General features: G+C 40.0%; 1 protein-coding gene across 1 annotated transcript in view; it reads right to left on the reverse strand.

The window, feature by feature from the left end:
• Positions 1-16400, reverse strand: part of LOC136837505 (DIS3-like exonuclease 2) — a 392269-nt gene extending 375869 nt beyond the window's left edge. Inside the window, exon 1 of the mRNA XM_067102336.1 lies at positions 15832-16400. Within this exon, the coding sequence (XP_066958437.1) occupies positions 15832-15941 (110 nt within the window). The 5' untranslated portion in view covers positions 15942-16400. The remainder of the gene's footprint in view (positions 1-15831) is intronic.
• Positions 16401-22142: the final 5742 nt, after the last annotated feature.

Here is a 22142-nt window from a genome sequence, read left to right on the forward strand (position 1 = left end):
CCCGATGACTCACACTTCAGCTTATGCCACAGTTCGATGCTTCTTACCAATTTCCACATTTTAGAACTCCAGACGACTGTTTATATCTCGTACATTATTCATAAATAGTACGTATTCGTAAAAAACAATATGCAAGTCAAATAACCTTTGGTATCCAGTGGAAAATTACGTATAAATATTCCACTCTTGGCACCGCTTTTCCAGGGTCTCTTTCATTCAAGCTGCCGTTTGTACCAAACCCCGGTTAAACGAACAGCTCTTCTCCGTAAGGAAGCCTCGTAAAAATAAAGATAATATCAAAGGAGCACCAAACCAAACTGATCGTCGTTATTAATCAACCGTAAACTCGCCATTCATAGTGAAATCTTCCACCTTTTACAGCGGAAACAACGGTTGCACTCGAATGGCTGCTACGCAACGTACCCGGTCAGCTTTAAATTGCCATCTTGCCTCTGTTGTTAATGGTGAATATTGAACACCCGGTGGGAAAATCCTGCCGCTCTCTTGGATTCCATTTTCCTGCTTTGGTTGCACACTAGTGTTTCTAACGTCACTAGGCTGTCCACAACCATCGCTGTGGTGTAAAACGGAAGGCAAAAACAAACACCATGAAATTATTAAAGATGACAGCTACCAATACCAGACCCAGATTGGCTGAGCGGTGCTTAGTGCTTACTGAAACTCGAGACTCCGTCGAGAGACTTTTCTTTGGGACTTTTCTTTACGATTAATGGTGGCTTCGAACTCATAGCTAAAGTGAGTCAAGTTCAAATTGCTATATGTATGGAAGCCGGAGGACGAAAAAAACCCCGAAAAACGTCACTTCACAAAGCGCACAGCCTCAAAAAGATCATGCTTTTCTGTTCTATAACAATATTCATTCAAGGACAGTCGTTGTTTTAATTAACTGTAAAATAGTATTGGCGCTCTGTGCACCAGCAGTCAATGGACGACGATACAATGTAATTATGAACGAGCTGTGAGCACATGAAATAGTTTCAAAAATAATACTTCTTTACATAAGCATTTTCATTTAACATCTACGGAATGACCTGCTATACACACACACACATACATGCACACGCACACACAAATATATATGCGTGTGTGTGCGCGCATGAGTTCAGGAATAGGCCGAATGAAAAAATGCACATGAGGAAAAGTTTTGTGTCCATGGCCCGAAATGGAAAAGTGAGGTGTTGAAAGTGATTGATTTTGGAAATTTCTGACTTCTGATCTAGGCCTGAGTTTGGGGGATATAAAAGGGAAGTTATGCTGGGGTTTCAAAATAAAGGCAGTTTACAAAGAAAGAGGTGGTGATGTTAGTAAGTAAGGAATCCCCTGATTAAATGGAGAAAATCCTTTGGCTGACAAACAACGGTAAGGTATGTCAGAATGAGGGGAAAATGCCAAAAAATAGAGAAAGAGTAATAAACAATCCTTTGTGAGAGGGTAAAGTGACAGAGGAGACATAATTATAAGGCAAAACATGACTTGCTTAGCTGGGAAGGCGCCTAACAGATTTTGACAGAAAGCAAGCCAGGTGACAGAAGGACCGATACGGGAAGAAGAGAGTTTCCTTTTTATTATCATTATATTTTTACTCATTTTTATTTTTATGATTTTATATTTTTAACCATTATTTTTGTTTTTTATTTTTATTTGTATGATTTTATAAATTTTATTATGCTTTCTTATTTCTCGTTATTTCGATGTTCATGTGAGCATTATGTGTTTGTTATCAACCAGTTATGTAGAAAGTTTGAGAACAGAGGGGGGAAAAAGATTGTGTCATGAAAGGTCGATAGGAATGAAGCGTGGAGATGCATGGTTTAGGAATTAGTTGAGTGATGAAACGTACTTATGAAAAAGCAAACAGCTTGTTAGAATATACATCAGGGAGGTGACTGCTATATCGTAAAAATGGGTCTGAGACAAAAGTGTAATACGTTCCTAAGACAGTTTAATATCTTTATGGGTGGAGTGGTGCCAGGAGTCAGAGAAAGGGCGTCAAACATTATGGCAAAGTTGTTGGATAAGAAAAGAGGTCAGATCAGGAACAGCAAAGAGAAAGTTCAGAATCACGTCTTTCCTGTGCTCGATCTTCTGCAAATCCCCTATTCATCCACTCTCCAAATTCTTCCAAGTAGGTCAGGGTCTTCCATCTGTTCTGGTGACCCTAGCAGGCCAGCTGGCACCATCACAGTAGCCAATGGTTTTATGCCTGGTGTGATTACAACACGAAGTATGCAAAGAAAAAATATACAGTTTATTCAGAACACTTGGTCAATGACATATCTGAGGGTAATGATAACTTCTGGCCCATCAGACTCGTTGTAGTATCAGTCAGGGATTGTCCTTTGAACAGCAAACACCAAAATGCTTTTGTTGAACCAGAAGCGCTGTATTCTTCTTTCTATATACTTGAAATGACTGGAGATTTGGCCCGCCGTGCTCTTATTTTCTCTTGCTCTCCCTGGTCTTGTCTAGCTTCACTATCCACTGGCTACTACTTACATGATCGCCTCTAGATCTCAAAAGTTCTGGCATACACACACACCCACTTTGGGTAACATTGCATCATCTCGGCTAGCTCGACCGGAAATCTCTCGAAGAAACACATTTTGTAAAACTTCTATGACAGTCTTATTGGCATGCTTTTAAACAAAAGAAATATACCAAAATTTCACTAACATTTTACTAAAGAAACGGGTTCCTAATAAACAAGCATCTATAAGAAATTAACTTGTTTAACTAAAGTTTCAGCACTTTACAGTAAATGAAAGCTTACAGCTTTGCTCTCAACTGCAACAAAGAGACGGCTCTAAGGGAAACTACACACATGAAAGAATAATCCTTCTCATAATTTGTGCTTTGACAATGTCCTTATAGCAATACAGATCATATTCACTTTCGCATGACATTTCAGTCCATTTGGTTTCCAAATCTTATTCAGTTTGCCCATCGTGTTTGCCTTTGTTAGTCTTTCACTAAACCCTAAAGCAAGAAGACCTGCACTGGATATCAGTGTTCCTAATCGCTTGAGTTTCAACGTAATTAATCTTTATCTGTCTAGTGCCATCTCATCCCTTTGTGCATTACTTCCTATCTCTCTCTCTCTCTCTCTCTCTCTCTCTCTCTCTCTCTATATATATATATATATATATATATATATATATATATATATATATATATATATATATAGATAATGTATATATATATAGATAGATAAAAGCTTTGTAAATTTAGTGGTGTTTTACAGGTTAGAAAAGTATTATCTGCACATATTCTAAAGCCCGATACACGCAACGATAATTGCAACGATCATTGGTGTCGTGAACTTTGCGTCGCCCACTTTTGGCAGGGCAATGACTCCATATATACTCAGAGTTTATTGCGACACCGATGATCGTTGCAATTATTGTTATGAGTATCAGGGCCTTAGAATGTGCAGATAATATTTTTCTAAACAGTAAAACCCCACTAAATTTACGAAGCTTTTATCTATCTATCTATCTATCTATCTATCTATCTATATATATATATATATATATATATATATATATATATATATATATATATATATATATATATATATACACATATATACACATATATATATATATATATATTATATATATATATATATATATATATATTCTTATATAGTGTTGGTTGCACCTGTAATTCTTTCCTTGTTGGGGATGCTTCTGACTGGGGACCAACAAGACATAATACAAAAAGGTAATTTATCTAAATGAGATTTCAATTAGGGGAAGGTCTTAGGAGAGAAATTCTGGGTTTGAATTAAAGACATGTATTTACAGGAATCAAAAGAGTAAATTACAAGGACCCATGCACGCTAGGCCCTTGGCACTTTCAGGTTAACATTAGACAATAGACAGAATTAAGAGTGCCACTCAATACAGATTTAAATTACAATAAAGTAATGCTCAGGGAGGACTTGATTGATGGACGTAGGGCACAGAGGATACAGATGGCTCTACAGCGAATATCACACTCTTTCTGTAATGAATAAGAAAGGAACACAATCAGTGGGTGAGCCTATGCACATTCAATTATTACAAAGATAATTGCTGAAGGCTCGAGGAATTGACATCATGTAAATTCAGTTAATTATTCTTAACACTGATAAGTGATTACCTACAAGATTCGAGGTCTAGTACAATGCAAAGGGAAGTGAAAAATTAAATAAAGTAAAAGCTAAAGTGACCAAACACTCTTCACCGCACAGTACCTTAGTCCCTTAAGCGAGGATCCTTGGTTGTAGAATAAGTGGACTCTCAGTCGAGTAGGACATCAATACATGGCGCATTAAGGTTGTACTCAGGATGGCAAGCGATGGGTCAGACATAGGGTGAGCCTCGGCTCAAGGGTAAGGTTAGCTCGGCGGCTTGGTGCTGGCTCAGTCGCTAGTCTGCTCTCAACTTTCCTTGTTGTCCAAGGGTCATTCTGATCAGACCTCGGATTTCTGCTGGTGTTCATAGCCCTAAGCAATTCAGGTGTCCTGAGTATCTAGGGCGAATCCCATTAAATCCCGCTGCAGGCCATTCATGTGGCCAGCGAGATGGAAGGTTTCTATGGGGAAAAAGAGTTCCTTGGCCAGTACAAGTCATAAAGAAATTAAGTTAAGTACTCTGAAGAGGATTAGCGAGAGAAGGTACTGCCCTGACGAATTTAATGGGTAAAATTCAGTTACCAGGAAGCATCTTAAGGGTGCTCTCTGTTTCATGGTGTTGTTTTCCCTGAGTTTTAGCATGAAGGGTTGCCAAGAAGTGGATACTTTTAGCAGCTCGCCCTACAAATAAACATTTTATGCCTCTTTCAGGTGTCATTGTCTGCAAATCAGCCCAAAATGCTTACAATTTACTGTCCTGCTCCTCAAACCTTTGCAAAGCATGTCAGGTTAAAATTATTTCAAGGTGACTGGTTTTAAGTGATTAGGTTTTAACTTTATCATGCATGAGTTAGCAGGGCAGCACCTGCAATTATTTAATACTGCTTTGTGTAACTTTAATATGAAACTGTTTTAAAAGTGTGGTTAAGCCACAGTGCAGATTATACAACAGTGATACTTAAGGTATTACAGATACAATGTTGCATGCATGCAGGCTAGGACGGGTTTCTGCCTGTTAGGGTAGAGACCTGACTTAGCTAAAATAAAGTACAAATTCATACAAATCTAAAAGTCTTCATACATTCATGTGACCTCATTTGGTGAATACCGTGGTACCTTGCTGAGGTGGTGGTACCAGTGTCATGAGGGCCTAGTGGCCCAGTAATATACAATTAAATTTTTCCCTCTAGGGTTTTAAGTAATTGCGCAGTAAGGAAAGTCAAAGACTCGAAGTGCCAGAGGGTCTGGCAGTTGGCACTCTGCATTGGTCAGAGTGTGATGCTTAGTGGGAGAGTTATGCAAAGTAAATAGTTAGTTGTTTCGAGGCTTAAATTTAAATTACAAATTATTAAAGTTACAAGAGAAAAGTAAGTTACACATTCACTAAGTGTGAGGTAGGGTACTACCTGGCATCCTATTCTGGTTGGGTGCCAAGGTACTTAGTTAAAGTGGGGTACTGTGCCAGATGGGTATGAGTGCCAGGAGAGCTTGGTGTCTCTCGTAGGCTACCTGGACTTTCTATGCCTCTGACCTTTCTTCCTTGAATCTCTTTTAGGTTGATGGTTTGACATTGTAGGAAGACTTTGTGAAACCAAGTCCAAGAGAGATGCTGGAGTGCCACCTGTTCCGGTTGCTGTGACAACTGGAGCAGGGATGGTGCCAACAATTTCTACCATCTGCCTTTTTAGTTCCTTAAGCTGGGCAACCAACTGAGATATAAAAGAATTTTCCATCAGAATCTCATCTGAGAGGAAGAAGTCTTTGTGGGCAGGCAAGGTTCGCAGGTTACAATGACCAACTCAGGCATGGGCTGCGAGGCCATGCCAGGGAGTGAGCTGCCACTGAGGTCAGGGGAATCTGGATGGGACCCTAGTAAACTTCGTGTTGGCTCTCCTACCCACACTGTAGCAGGGCCAAGAGGAAGGGGACCAGACTGGGATCTCCTGGAAGGAGATCTATGGCATTCTCTGGCACTGGCACTAAGACAGGACCAGGCACAAGAATTAAATTTGAAATTGGCTCAATGTTCAGGACCAACAGAGGGTGGCACTGCCCAGGGTGCTCAAGTGGCATTGGCAGGGAATTTGAGGCAAGTTTGGGATCTCCTGAAGGGAGATCTATGGTGTGTTCTGGCACTAACACTAAGGCAGGGCCCAGCACAGGAATTAAATTTGGAGAGGGCTCAACTTTCAAGAAGGATGGAGCCTGGCACTGCTCAGGACACTCAAGTGGCACTGGAAGGGATTTTGGGCCAAGTCTGAGAAGACTATTTGTGGCTGATGGAGACTGTGAGGGATCAGGACACCTGGGTCATCTTGGGTTAGGTGGGAACAGAGAGTCCTGTCCCAGGAGGAGGTCATAGCCTCCAGTAAGGTATTTGGCTACTGCAAGAGTGCAGATCTTAGTTCTATGGGGCCTGGTGACCCTCAAATGAACTATTGGGAGGATCAGTTTTACATGGCTGATACTCTCTATGGTTATGGGCTTATGGTTCTCAATATTAGCCCTATAAGGGATTTTGTCTTTCCGTATCAGGGAGATTTGCGCACCAGTGTCTTCAAGTACTTTGACCCGGAGTGCATGGTAGCAACCTTGAGGAGGCGCCACAAATATCAGACCCTTGGCTGGAGGGCCTAAAGATGGGTTGGTACCGCCAGGACAATGGCGGGTATAGCCGCTTTGCTATGGCAATCCTTCCAGAGGACAGAGTGCCCATAGACTTTGCAGGCAGGGCAATAGATTTTGCTGAAATCCTTGCTAGGAGCTAGGGAAGATTGATGATGTTGCTTGGATTGATCAGAGGGAGGCATTGCAGTGGCTCCCCCTTTAGATTTGCACTGGGATTCCAAGCCCCCTTTCCTTTTGCTATGAGTGCAAATTGGAGTTTTAGAAGAGGGCCCATTCTTTGGTTGGGCTTGCAATGAGGTGTGACTTGGTGGAATGATCTTGCAATACAGGTAACTGGCAGAAGGATGAAAAGTGTCCCAATCATCCGCTAAGTGGCAGCACTCATCAAGTGTCTTAGGACGTTTCTCGCATATGTAAGTAGCAAATGAACTTGGAGCATAATAGAAGAAATCTTCTAACAGCGTACGTTCGAACAGCTCCTTGTAGGTTGTGACTTCGAGGGTGTCCGTCCAACACTTAGCATTCCAAGTCTTGTGCTTAGGACCAGTCTGACCAAGTTTGACCAGCTTTTTTTGGGAGGCCGGGCCATCTCTGGCTCCAACATTCAGGGGTTAGCTCATAGGCTTTGATGACTGCCTTTCTGAACTCTTCGAGGTCTCCCTAATCGCCATTGGATAGGGAGTGGAAGGCTACCAAGCCCTTGCCGCCCATGTGTTTGGCAAGTATCAAAGCAATCTCTGCTTCGGTGGGCTCGTAAATGCTGAAGATACACTCCATTTGTTCGAGTCAGGCCTCAGGATCTGCAATGTTCCACTTTGGGATCAGCGAGCTTATGCTGTTGAGGGTGGACTGTGGAGTTGCCGGAGAGGGATGCTCGGCCCTATGTTGGGCAAGTGCCATAGCACTCTCCTGGCAGGAACTTTCAAGTGCTAGCTCATGGTTTCGCTGGCTTTCCCTTTCTTGTCTTTCCAATTCAGCAAGAGCTCTTTTTTCCTGGTCCAAGGCTAGCTCGAATTGTTGTTGCTTCTGTTCTTCTTCTCAGCAGCAATCTCCTTTTCCTCTCTTTCCTTCATAGAGGCAGACTCCTCTTCCTCTCTTTCCTTCATAGCAGCAGCCTCCTTCTTCTTAGCGGCAGCCTCCTTTTCCTCTCTTTCCTTCTTAGCAGCTACCTGTTCTTTGATCCACAGGTTCAGTTGCTCTCCACTGAGGTGCAACCCCTTCCCAATTTCCAGGAAGGCTCTGTAGTCTTCAGCAGACATGATGCTGCAGTTGTTGTGGGCCTAAGGTTCCAGGCAAGGGGTAAAGTAGGTAGGTGGTGGATCGTTCAAGCAATTGCACAGAATGAAAAATGGCACTCTGTTTTTGGCAGGGTGTGGTTATGCAATGGTGTGGGCCAGTGGGCAGCACCACTAGTAAATGGGAGTGCCCCCTTGGTGAGGTGCCACTGGCACTAAGTGTGAGATTGTTCTGGAGAACTGGTGGGTGGCACTGGGCCAGATGCTAATTGCAGTAATTCAGGCAAGTCTATGAATACTGGGTAGTTCTCCCTACTAAAAGAGTCGGCACTGGGAGCATTCCTTGAAGCGAGTAGGTGGCACTGGAGAGCCCAAATGGGTTTACATGAAGTGCGAATAAGGTGAAGGATACACTGGTGGCACCCGGTGCCTAGAGGCACAGGTGCAGTTTGTGTTGTGGTACACTGGTGGTAGCACTTAAGGTGCCATGGTCCGGAGGGCCAGATATGTGGCATTCACAGCGTATGATGGGCATGGAAACACGTCGCAAAATTGGCTAGATGCGCAGAATCTGAGTGCACTTAATGTGCTGTGAAACCACTGGGACAGTGATGCAATAAGCACCCACTGGTGGGAACACGCAAGGTGTGAATTTATGATAACACAGCCCAAGTTACGCAAATGATGCAGCACAGGTGAAGTTAGGCAGAATATGAGAAACTTGTTTTGTTCCGAAGAATGGGTTTGGTTGTTCAAAGAATGGTGGGTGTGTCTGCACACGGACAGGACCGGCTAAAGTGCAAACTTTGTTAGGTTTTTGTTCATGAGAATGGTTCTGGTTTGTTCCGAAGAAAGGTAAGTTGTTCCGAAGAACAGAAATTTGTTCCGAAGAATGATAAGACACTGCAAAAATGGTACACGGGTGGTGAATGAGTTCAATGATTGTATTTATGGCACTCAAGAGTGCTGACTTGTTCCGGAGAATTGAGTAAAAATATGCTCTCGGTACCTATTTCGAGTAGTATGGAATAAAGGTGTCTTAGCACTGGTTTATTTAATGGAGTATAAATTTCAAGGGGTTGGCGAAAATACCGCCTGGTTTGGTGAGGCAGAACTAACTTCCAGCAATTAGGGCTTATACTTATAAATTGGGTTTGTTTGTTGCTAAGCAAGTTGTAAAGCACTGGTTTGTACAGCAAATATATTGACTATACAAGAAAATAATTAACCTGGTAATGTATTTGCAATGTAAGTGGTTAAAATCTTATTCCAAACGTGCCAGGTGTAACATTAAGGAATGATTACATTTGTTACAAAGTGGATTCTTATCGAAGAACTGCCACTGTTGGTAAATTTTTACAATACTATCATGAGTTTCTGACGGTTACATAATAAAATAGCTTGCACGTGACCTAAAGGAAGTGAAAATGACGTAAAATATTACAATGATCGTGTGTGTGAAAATGGAATACACTAAAGCCATGGAATGGCTAATGACAGCTGACAGGTAGTGAGACAACGGTAGACGAGTCTCGTGTAGCAGTCACAGTCAAAACAAAACAGTCATACCAACAAATTTTTCTCTGTTTACGAGATACTATGAACTACGATTCTATTCTGCTTGAACTGACACACGAGCATATGCTAAAGGGTATTAACATTCAAAAGCATGAATGATGAATTCTCAGTGACTAGGCTTTTCACAATTATAACGTTAACTCTCATCAAGTAAAGGCAGGCAGTGATGTGAACAGGTGGTGGTGGGCCGGAGTATGAGCACACCTCTGCCACCAACTAGGTTGTATTGGTAATGGAGTAGGTTACCAGATACGACTTCCCTAACTAAGTAGTTTTGAAAAAATTTCCGCTTCACAAATAGAGAGAAATTTTACTTTCCTCTCGAGTTATTACTGTTTACTTCCTGGCTAAATTCCTGGCTAGCTAAGTCATGCAATTTGCCAACATGCAGCGGCAACATTTCCTGATTAATTTACCTAACTGGCAACTCTACTACCCTAGTCAAATGAATGACTTTCTCTCAATTGAAAATTCACCCTGCTCTCACAAAAGCATGCAGTGTAAATTCTGGAATGATTTTTTATGAGTTCCTAGTCACAGATTTACGAACGACAAATAGTGAAAATTAATACTTACGCTGTATAACCTCTGTCCAACTGTATGCCCACAGAATGTACATGAAATTTTATGCCAGTTGGTTCTTCTTAATTCACAAGTCCAGTCTAGCAATGATTCGTTAAGCAAATCACAGGAATTTTGCACTGGAATCTTGCAAAATATCCTGGCAAGGTCTCCATTTCTTACGCGTGTTGATTGCACCTGTAATTCTTACCTTGTTGGGGATGCTTCTGACTGGGGACCAACATGATGTAATACAAAAAGGTAATTTATCTAAAGGAGATTTTAATAAGAGGAAGGTCTCAGGTCTATTTTCTATCAGCATTCCAGTCTAAATTTTTGATGGGAAGGTGAAATAATATTCCCTTGTGGAATCCCACCATTTCCTGCCTAAACATTTGACGAGACCATATCCATGATTCGTTCATGGACATTTTCAGTTATATTCAGATATTTCACGGGAATGCCACATCAACGCAAAATCTTGCAATAAATATATATATATACAGTATATATATATATATATATATATATATATATATATATATATATATATATATATATATATATATATATATATATATATATATATATATATATATATATATATATATATATATATATATATATATATATATCAGTAGTTAGGTGAAGGAACAGTCCATTATTCCTTTTCAAAGTACTTTACTGTTGCTGTGACGTTTCAGGACTAAAGTCCCATTTTCAAGCTATAAAAATAGAAGTTAAAGGTTAAAATAACAACTCGAACTAAAATTAAATTAAAAAAAAAAATTATACATATATACAAATAATATAAAAGTAAAGTACAAAGGATAGGGAGGAGTAACTACCATAAGGTGCTGAAGGCACAGACTGAGTGACTATTCGGGCCGGGTTCAGCCTTGACTTTAGTCCTGAAACGTCGCAGCAACAATAAAGTACTTTGAAAAGGAATAATGGACTGATCCTTCACCCTAACCTACTGATGTCTACCGTTTGATAGAACCCCTCTCAATCCTCACTTGGTCACCAGGTCAGTCTTGTATCATCTAATGAAGAAGAAAATTGAAAAAATTAAATAAACGAGGAAAATTTCATCTTTAATCTAGACTTACTAAATATTATACGTTATAGATTCTTAAAGATTTAATTATGCAAGAGAGTAAAGATCAGAAAGTAAATTCCTTCTGTTGATTATTTTTTCTTCTCCTTCTCTTTTAAACCACTCATCTGCTAATATCAATTTTCAACATTAAGTGACCCAACGGGTCACGGGTAGTCTAGTATATATATATATATATATATATATATATATATATATATATATATATATATATATATATATATATATATATATATATATATATATATATATATATATATATATATATATATATATATAGATATAGATATATATATATATATATATATATATATATATATAGATATATATATATAATATATATATGTATATATATAGATATATGTGTGCTGTGTGTCTATATCTATATATATATACATATATTTCTTATTTTATTAACTTATCTTCTTAGCTATTTATTTTCGTAAATTATTTTCCCGAGATATTTTTACTTAAGTATTTTCTTAAGCTTAAGAAGATGAACATTAAATGTAAACTGTGAATGCAAAGGATTTATTTTTTCCAAACGTTTGTCTTTCAGGTCATCACGTCATTATTTCACCAAGTTTTCACATAGGGTCCCAGGGCTTGTGCTATCCCTAAATTTCATACACCAATCCACCATGACAGGGGAAGGGCTTGGCCACCATTAACCTTCAGCAAAGCTTGTGATAATGTTACGTACAGAGATGCGTCCTAACTTAACCTAACCTAAGCCTACATAGCCTACAATGCAGAGTCCTACATGACAAAGGGGCTTCACACTCTTGAGCCCTTTCCCCTAAATCTTCTTCACACCTGTCACTCATTCAAAAGTGCTTCTAAAGCACCTAACCTATAATATAACTATTCAGATTTAAACAGTAGGTTCGCAGTTTAAAGAAGTGACGTCTGTTACCAAAGGTTGTCGTCTCAAAAAAAAAAAAAAAAACACACACAAACTATATTCTGTTTTTCTGATAGTTCGCTAGTATGCACATTGACATACTCTAACCCAGGTAGCCAGAATACTTCGGGTCCTGTCTTTAGAAAGCCTTGATTTCGAAAACCAGTCTAAAAGATGCGTTACTCAATAATGTTAACATTCCCTTGGTTGATATGCCTCGATGTTATCATTATTCCATGCGGATAGAACACCGTGATTAGTTATTTCATTTCGCTGGGGAGCTAAATTAATCTATAAGTGTTCTCCCTGCTCATCTGAATTGTTAAGAAGCCAGTGGATCTCCAGAAACCATAGTATATTGATCATTAAGCATATTTTTAACAAGTCGTTGTAATTTCCAAGAGTAACTGTCAAAACAACCCGACTACTAATAGCCAACGTGGACTAGCTGAAGGTGGCTGATAAAAAAAAAGTTATTACCTAAAACATCGTACTAATTTCACCAAGAGAAGATGTTAAACCCCCATAAATAACCTTGGCTGAGGGAAATTTTGCACGTGCTGCTGTTCCTTTGAGTGGGAGCTGCACCTCAGTTCCTTTCTGCATTAAATTCCTGTACAGAAATGGTGTAAAAGCCAAACCTAGCCTTATATATAACCAAGTAAAAGGTAGGTCATTTTTAGTATTCTGTAAAAGAAAACTTTTGTGCCGGCTTTGTTTGTCCGGCCGCGCTTTATTCTGCCTGCACTTTTTTCTCTCCGCCCTCAGATCTTAAGAACTACTAAGGCTAGAGGGCTGCAAATTGGTATGTTTATCATCCGCCCCCCAGTCATCAAATATACCAAATTGCAGCCCTCTAGCCTCGGTAGTTTTGATTTTCTTTAAGGTTAAAGTTAGCCATAACCATGCTTCTGGCAACGATATAAGATAAGCTACCACCATGGCGTGGTTAAAGTTTCATGGGCCGCGGTTCTTACAGCATTATACCGAGACCACCGAAAGATAGATCTATTTTCGGTGGCCTTGATTATACGCTGTAGCGGCTGTAAAGAAAACTCGATTGCGCCGTAGAAACTTCGGCGCATTTTTCACTTGTTCTTTCTTTTCGACACTTTGAGTACTGCGAATGATGTGAATACAACAAACTTTAAAACAACGCTGACTACATGGTCTGGGGCAAGAAACCAATGGCGGTTTAGTCTAGGCTACAGGGGAAGTTGTGCCGAGTGACACATCGTTGCATATGAACAACACGTACACAAAGACACCCAGAAACTATTTTTTACCTATTAAAAATTAAATAGCAAGTGCACTTTCACACCAGTTTGGCACTTTTCCAGCAGCAACGTTCAGAAGGAACATTGCCTCTCTGAACCTTCTTTGTCAGCGAACTGCACTTGCTAGTTTGCTAGCTTGCAAAAATTGACATACTCTTAACACTGTGATCCCAACCAGCCCTTGAGACAAGATAGCATTATTTCCTAATGTACATTTCTCACTCTACCAGTTATTATAGTTATATGAACTATAATTTTACATATATGTATTTAAACGGCATGTTCCTTATTATTTATACAAAGGACCTACGCTAGAAATAACCTTTCGATTGGTCTCCATGAATTGTCGTTGATGTTAATCAGCTGCCTTTGTGCCACAAGGGTATTTGCTCTTGAAATCTGCTAAATATCTACCTTTCTCCCGCTAGTATAATTATTGAAACTGATGACGGAAGTGAAGTAATCAGTTAGTTTACTTTGGTCGGTTTTGCGGCAACATGGGCCCATGTGCAAAGATGTTGACGGGAATAGGAAGCCCGAATTCTAAGCAATCAATAAAGACAATTAGTGGTCGTTGTTGATAGTATCATTCCATGCTGAGTTAAAGCATTTGAAAACGCACTCAAACCCACACACAGACACATGAAAATGCACCCCACGTACAACCACACACACACACATATATATGTGTCAAAACAAAAGTAACTGAATATATTAAATAACTAATGGATAAAAGAATACTGTAAGTATTTGACGTCTGGTACGTAGGCTATGCACAAGCCCAAATGAAGGAAGTAATCAAGGAGAGAAGAGAGTTCTGCAATCTCTTTCAGGTGAATCGAAACCCCAAACTGGTTGAGACCATGGCAAAGAGGCGACTGTATGGCGCATACCAAATTTATATGGCGTACTTTCGCGTTATGGAGAGTCAACGTTATTTCCCGTAGCAGGGAAGTTCATCCAGTTGAATTTGGAACTTAGCATGCGAGTAAGCATCCTATATTTTAATCGTTTTATTGCGTATTAGGAAACGATGGCAGATTCCGGTTGTTGGTGCACTGAAGATGCAAATTTTTTTAAACAAAACTCATAATTAACATAATTTTTTAAATGGCTACCGTGGTAGATTCCAGCAAGAACACGGTGACAATGGCGTTTCAGTGAGCCTTAGGTGATCCATCGTTACAACGCCAGTGACCCTGCGAGTTGTAACACCAGATAGCTTACAATCAGTCAGTCATTCCTTTGTCACTTCATGTTACTCTTAATTCATCTTGTTTTGTTTGACAGTCCAACAGATTTTCAACAACGGAACTAAACGGTTTCGAAGGCACACCTTAGGGAACTCAGCCATACCGATGACGAACTCTCCAGTGGAACTTGGCAACACTCCGTCGTATAGGAAGCAATGACACTGGCTGGTGTAACACTAGTCCTTTTGGTGGATAAATTATTACTTTCCATGTCAACGTAAATACAAATTTTATTTATTATTTAATTATGTTTGGTATAAAAGACTGCATTGCTGTAAAATTTCTTTCCATGAGAGGGAAGTTTCCCGCGTTGAGGACTGGAATAAAAAAAAATTCACGTTTGCTTTTCTTTAAAAATCTATTGGTGACGACTCTGACGAGTGATTCATTCACCCATTCGACATTGAGACACTTTAGTGGAGACCCCCTTTACCCACCGTCTGCCTTTATCTTTGATATCAACGATCCTTCTAATTAGATTTCATTTTTGTATTACATTTGTTATGAAGAGATTCAGTGCAATTAATGAAGGTGGGTGAATGGCTATAATCAGAAAATTTTCACATTCTAATTATGGGGTAAAATTTTCTTTCTTTATCATTCATAGTTTCCCTAGGCCCTGCTCCATCTCCTCCCTTTCTATTGAATTTGCAATACAAACTAAGAACTAGATTGACGTTTCAAAATTAAATCAACCTAGGACGTGAGTTGCCGAAAGCAAAATACTGTACGCTCTCAGAGAGCAAATAAGCGCTTCATCTACAGTACTATGTTCTAGGGTCGAATTTGCGTTTGGTGTAGCTTTCGATGTTAGTTTCCGCCATATTTTATTAAGCTCCATGAATACACTTTAGATAATTGCAGACATTATCAGGGAATATTCTTGCACTTAATTCCATTAAATTAAGTTGCAAACAAACACATGCACAAACACCATGTTCTCTTTTGCTTTCTCCATGACAGCTGTCAAATATTTTCATATTTTTTTGCAGTCAGTAATTTCAAACGAGAGAGAGAGAGAGAGAGAGAGAGAGAGAGAGAGAGAGAGAGAGAGAGAGAGAGAGAGAGAGGCCTCTGCGACAGAACAGACTGTCTCCATCTCAAACTTCAGAGGACAACGACCTCAGATGGACCTACCTGGTAGTGGGTCGCATGGGTCCTGGTGGCGTGACGGGGCTCAGAATGGGCTTGATACCGGGCGGGGAAGTGGGCGTAGTAGAGGGAGATTTGGCACAGCCTCGCACCATTCTGTCAAAGAAGGCGTGAAAAGGGATTTTGCCTTACGTTCTCTTGACGAGACCCTTCCCGGAAAGAGGTAGAGCAATACTGGTAAGAGTTGGGGTGCGGCTTTTTACAAATCTCGACTATTATCTCATAGGATCTCTCGCCAATGAAGTAGTGGTCTTCCTTTTAGTCTAACTCTGGTTACAAATATATATGTAGCACAATTAATGACCCAAGTTTGGATTTTTTAAACAATTATTGAATTTAACTGATTCACTACGGACTGTCTCTTCAAAACCTCTACAACCATTTAACGCTTAGATGATGTTTCATCCGAAATTCGATTCGATCTTCACGCACTGCACGAATGAAAATCTTTTTAACGCATATCCCGTGAGACAACAGCTGTCGAAACTGGATGATGCTGGCTGCGAGAGAGTGCCAGGCTGATGACGGGACAGTGGGCGAGCACGAGCCCATCTGATAGAGCGAGGGGCCTGGAAGAACATCCGTGGCACTCAACCTTCTCTCCCAACCCCTCCCCGACCACCAAACCCTCCCTCCCAATCTGCGCCAGCCACTCATACCTCTCTCTCCCTCTCTCTCTCTCTCCTACGTCAGAAGTCTATAGTCTTTCTGTTACAATCGCCAACAAACTCATGGTCATTTTATTCACAGCTTTCGAAACCTTTGAGAAGAAACTTTGAATTTTAGTAAACGGAGACACTCATAAATTGCAAGGAGTTTTAAATTGATTTTTCATTTCACGTCAAACATGGTGACTTGGATTTTGAGGAGTGGTCTTGGTGGTGAAGGAATATGACAGCTGGATAGGATGGGTATCCCTCTCTCTCTCTCTCTCTCTCTCTCTCTCTCTCTCTCTCTCTCTCTCTCTCTCTCTCTACATTGGGAGGTCCAGCCATTGATCAAAAGTTGATGTTCCTATAAGACCTGAAAGGGAACGTGAGATTGTAAACATGATATCTCGAGTGATTTGACATGGAAAAAGGCAGGTCTTCCAATGACTTTGCTGCGTGAACTATCAATTATATCAGATAGAAATTAAGATTACTTTCATGCTTAAAATAAATAGCGAAAATGATTTACAGAGAAATGTGTATTTGTGCATGTTGTATGTTTAGGAAGGAGAAAGGTGATAGAAAAGTTGGTTAGGCGAGTTGAAATTATGTATATAAGGACAAGGACAGAGGCAAACCCGAAATGTTTTAAGTTAGAATTGGTTTACAACAAGGATCCGAACTTAGCCTATTTCTGGTTGCACTGGTTATGGATGTATGAGTGAAGGGATAAGGGATGAAAATCTACAGGAATTGTTATATTCAGATGATCTGATAATAGCAGCAAAGACGGGAGTGTTATGGGGTAAATGTTGGTAAAAGAGAAGTTCAGGTGTCCAGCAAGTTGGGAGAGGATCTTATTCAAACGGAGAAGATTTCAAATACTCTGAGCCAGGAGGGATGGTGTGAAGCTGAGGTTGCAAGTTGATTAAGGCGGCTTCGGGAAATAGAGGGAGGTGGCAAGGGTACTGTGTGACGAAAGAATGCCAAATAAACCGAAAATGAAGAACCATTATGCCGTAATCAGACCAGTGATGGTGTAAGGTTCAGAAACATGGGCATTTAGAAGGAAGGAAGAACAGATGGCGAAAGAAGAAATGACGTTGGGGGATCTCGCTGCCTGGAAGGCTGGAAAACCAAAAATGATGAGAAGTGCCTGGGAGGTAGAGATTCGTGATATGATAGGAGTCGAAACTGAGTGGAATGGGCATGTGGGCGAGTCTGGAGAGAGTGAAAAGTGTGGAACCTCTTATTATTATTATTATTATTATTATTATTATTATTATTATTATTATTATTATTATTATTATTATTATTATTATTATTATTCAGTAGATGAAACCTAGTCATACAGAACAAGCCCACAGGGGCCATTGACTTTAAATTCAAGCTTCCAAAGAATATTAAGTGTTCATTAGGAGGTAAGAGGAAGTAAAGTGAAATACAGAAAGAAGAGATCCCACTTATCAAAAAAAAAAAAAAAAATTAATAAATAGATAAATAGATAAGAAAGTATTAAGATGCAAGAAGAATAGTATTAGGGAAGTAATGCATTGCATTTTTGCTTGAACTTCTGAAGTTTCAATTCCACGACATCCTCTGGGAGGCTGTTCCACAGTCCTACGGTGTGAGGAATAAAGGACCTCTGGGACTGACAAGTTCGACCGTGAGGTACATTTACTGCATATTGGTGCTGCTGTTCAGCAAATCCGGTTGCTCTCGGCAGGTAAAGGGGATCAGGGATCAGTTGTGAATATGAAAGATCTCTGTTGAAATACAACTTATGAAAAAGTGACAAGCAAGAGACCATCTGTCGATGGTCCAAGTCATAACAGCTACCATTAGGAAACAGAAACCTACCTGCACTAACCAATCAGTCTCAAAGAGATAAATCTCTGGCAGAAGCAGACATCCACACCGGAGAACAGTATTAAGTGCAAATGACCTAAAACAGGTTGCACTGATTTTACCACTGTTACAGATATATGAGGACTTAAGAACAATACCTAACTTTCATGCGACTTTTGTGAAACTTTCAAAGATGTTTCTCAAAAGTTAGACGTGAGTTAAAAGTTACACTTAGAATAGTTAAAGCTTCAAACTCATTCGGCAAACTTCCATCGACCTGAAGGGGAGGATGGGATGCGAAATCTGAAAGATATCTGCTAATCAATAGTGATTTCGTTTTACTGAAGTTCAGCCTCATACCCCACCGACTACACCATTCCCTTGTCCCGTCCATGTCCCGATTAAGGCTGAGGGCAGCTTTATTTCTCATATGTGGAGACTTTACTACACCCACAAGTGTTGCATCATCGGCATACTGATTGTTTTCCAGGCCAACAACCATATTGCTTGTATACACTAAAAATAACAGTGGACCAAGAACACTGCCCTGTGGAACTCCAGACACAATAAGTGGTCTTGGTTCACTAAAGATCCCGTCCACAGCAACTCGTAGTTGCCTACCTGTAAGGAAATCTTAAAGTAATCCTAAAACATATCCACCCACTCCAAGATTCTGAAGTTTATAAATAAGTGCCTTGTGATTTGCTAAATTGAAAGCAGCACTAAAATCTATCTGAATTACTCTGCACTCAAAACCCTTATTAAGGTTCCCTTGCAAATGGCATGTCAAGTCTAAATGAGCATTACTACCTAACTGCTTCCTGTATATATATTGACTATTAGCTAACAATCTTTTAGATTCCACACATACTTATATAGTGGCTTAGAAATAAGTTTTTCAGCAACTTTGGAGAGCACAGAGAGAATAGAGATCGGCCTGAAGTTACTACAGTCTGTAGATATGGTAGAAGGCCAAGAGGAAGGTAGAAGATTAAATGACTTGATAAAGTGAAGGAGGATTTGGAGAAGGATGTAGCGGAGAAAGATACTTTCAACAGAAATGCTGGAGAGGGCAAATCAGGGCAACATATCACATGATACAAGGACAATCTTGTCCCACAGGATTTACAGGCGCTGCAGAGCCACATTAAATGGAATGTAAATATGCATTTATATCACTACATAATTATTAGTATGAAGAGAGCATGCATTCAAAAATATTTCATCAAAATAAGGTAACAAAAGCACAAAATTATGCAAGCATGCGTGTGTGGTACATATAAATCATATGCTTATTTCTGTCACCTGTCTTGGCCAGTTCTTTGATGAGAATGTAATTCACCTTGTTACTTCAGTGAATGTGTTGGGTATTCAAGCCACTTTTAATTTGATTCAGAAATATGACTAAGTTCAGGTTTAAGTTTAAGGTTATATCTACATGACAGTTAAGCATGTCATGAACACAAGTTGACAACTTATCACACAGATCACAGATGGGTTAAATGTAAGTCAATTTCTTGGTAGTCCTAACTTGTGCTTGTATAGTTACCCAGCATTTGCCAAAAAATTCATTCTTCAGCTATTGCCACTGACTTCTTTTCAAACTGTGATGTGTATGCAATAAGTTTCCAATATGTGTTTGTGACATGTTTTACCATAATGTGGATGGATCCTCAGAAATCACAATTTCATATATTTATTTCAATTAGCTTTTGCTGGCCTGGGTCATCTCTGCTTGAGATAATGCTTCCTTTGAGATGTTTTGTCGGCTGGCTCCTTCTTGAAATGGCTGAATCACTGAAGGTCACCTGAACAATGAACCCAATCTTGCCTCTTCATCACCATTGTAAGCTGGACTTCTGTCGGGTCTCTTTCAGTCTCTGATCTGTTAAGCTTAAAGCAAATATCCCTCTTCCAATCAGGTGACCTCATATCACCCTTCAGGCGACACATTCTGTGGGCATCAATGAACCTTGGACTGCACAATCTGGTTCATTTCTCTAGCTTTGGAAATCCCTTCTTGCCTCCATTTTTCCTACCTACAGTTTCCCATCCTTCTGTGTTGAGCATAATTCTTCCTTCTTGTTCTACCTCTTGTTTCATCAGACTAGGACTGCAAAAACGCATTGCGTTGCTCATTATATCTGGCTTAGCATAAAAGACATTCAAAACTCGATGCTAACCACGCAGCTCTCGTATGCAGTCATCAATGTTGGGGAAATCATCATCTGTTGTCAGAGTTGCACGAGGGGTTGAGGAGGCCGCGACAGTGGAGCTCTGAGCGTCCACTTACACTCTACACATCTGCAGTACTAACGATTCTTTTAACTAGCACTCTCACCGCTTGTGTCAAACACTCGTCTGAAAATTGAGATAACTGTATTGACGCCACAGTGTAGGTGAATTTTGTGGATATGTTCGAGATATAATGTTACTAGTTTTTCCTTAGGGGGCAACAGGATCAAGTCATTCTTGGTACTACTTGCGTTCGTCAACCAATATCTAGAGTATATTGTATTATTAATTAAAACTAAATTTAACTGTCTGATAAAATTAACTATTTCATGAGAAGCTTCTCCACCTTTCTCCAAATATCTACGCAAAGTGGGCAAATGATGGCATTGTTCTATATAAGCTAGCTTTATTAATGGATTATCTCTAATCTTCAGGAATTTACAAACATGTTGCATTATATTTATAGAGAGCTGTAGTTGGATATACTCTCCCAAAAGTGAAGTAACGGAGCAGAAGTTGCTGGCTGAAGTTCCTTCTGCGACTCTCGTAACGCAGACATTACTATCGACGAAGATGCATCATCTCAGGAGTCGTCAATTGCTGCTAGGGGACCTGGGACATGCAACATGGCTGGGCCTCTTGCCCACAAGGATCGCTCATGCAATTGTTTGACATCTGCCCCGCCCGACAGCACGTCCGCTAGATTCTGCTTGGTGGAAACGCACTGCAAATCAAACCCACACTCCTGTAGAATAAAGGATACCTCCCATGCCCTATTGGCTATGAAGGTGTTTTTGCTTTCAACTTAGCGACCCATCCATGCGACAGCTACTTTACTAATCTCCCCAGATCATTACCTCACTAAATCTAAAGATCTGGCTGAGATACTTGGCTAATCTGACCCCGACAATTAAGGCCATTAGCTCTAATAATGGGATCATCAGCGTATGTTTCTTACGAGAGGCAATTCTCAATTTAGCAGTTAAGAGATAGGTTTCCCCATTGACATTTCTAGCATAAGCTATTCCCCATAGGCTTTCATGGAAGGATCACAAAAAACATGTAATTCTGAATTCTCCGAAACTATTCCCCTTTTGAATTTTAATCTATCTATCTCTAGAAAATCAGTAAGTATTTCTCTCGCTTCTACTGCTCTCTCAGTGGTTAGCACATCGTCCCAACCCACTTCCTCGTTCCACAGAACTTGCAAAAAGGTTTTACTTTTGACAAAAATTGGAGACACAAGACCTAAAGGATCTTTCGTTTGGTGGGTACCCATTTATCACTGGGCGGATTAAGTGACAGTGTCGGATTCATGGTTCCAAATCATCCCAAGAACTGGAATTTCTACTGGCTCTTCAGCATGAACTTCAGAATCAAATTTTGAATTGTTACTAGCCCATCCCCTAAGCTGCTCACAACACATCACATCGCAACGTGGTGTGCAACAGTGAATTGCTCATCGGTTGAATGCCCAGCGTATCTTATTTCCACCACTCATCAACGGCACGTTCTGCATCTTGAATTCTTCACACACGTGATGTTCTTGTGACAGATGTGTCA

This window comes from Macrobrachium rosenbergii, chromosome 59, assembly GCF_040412425.1.
Source record: "Macrobrachium rosenbergii isolate ZJJX-2024 chromosome 59, ASM4041242v1, whole genome shotgun sequence".
Lineage (NCBI taxonomy): Eukaryota > Metazoa > Arthropoda > Malacostraca > Decapoda > Palaemonidae > Macrobrachium > Macrobrachium rosenbergii.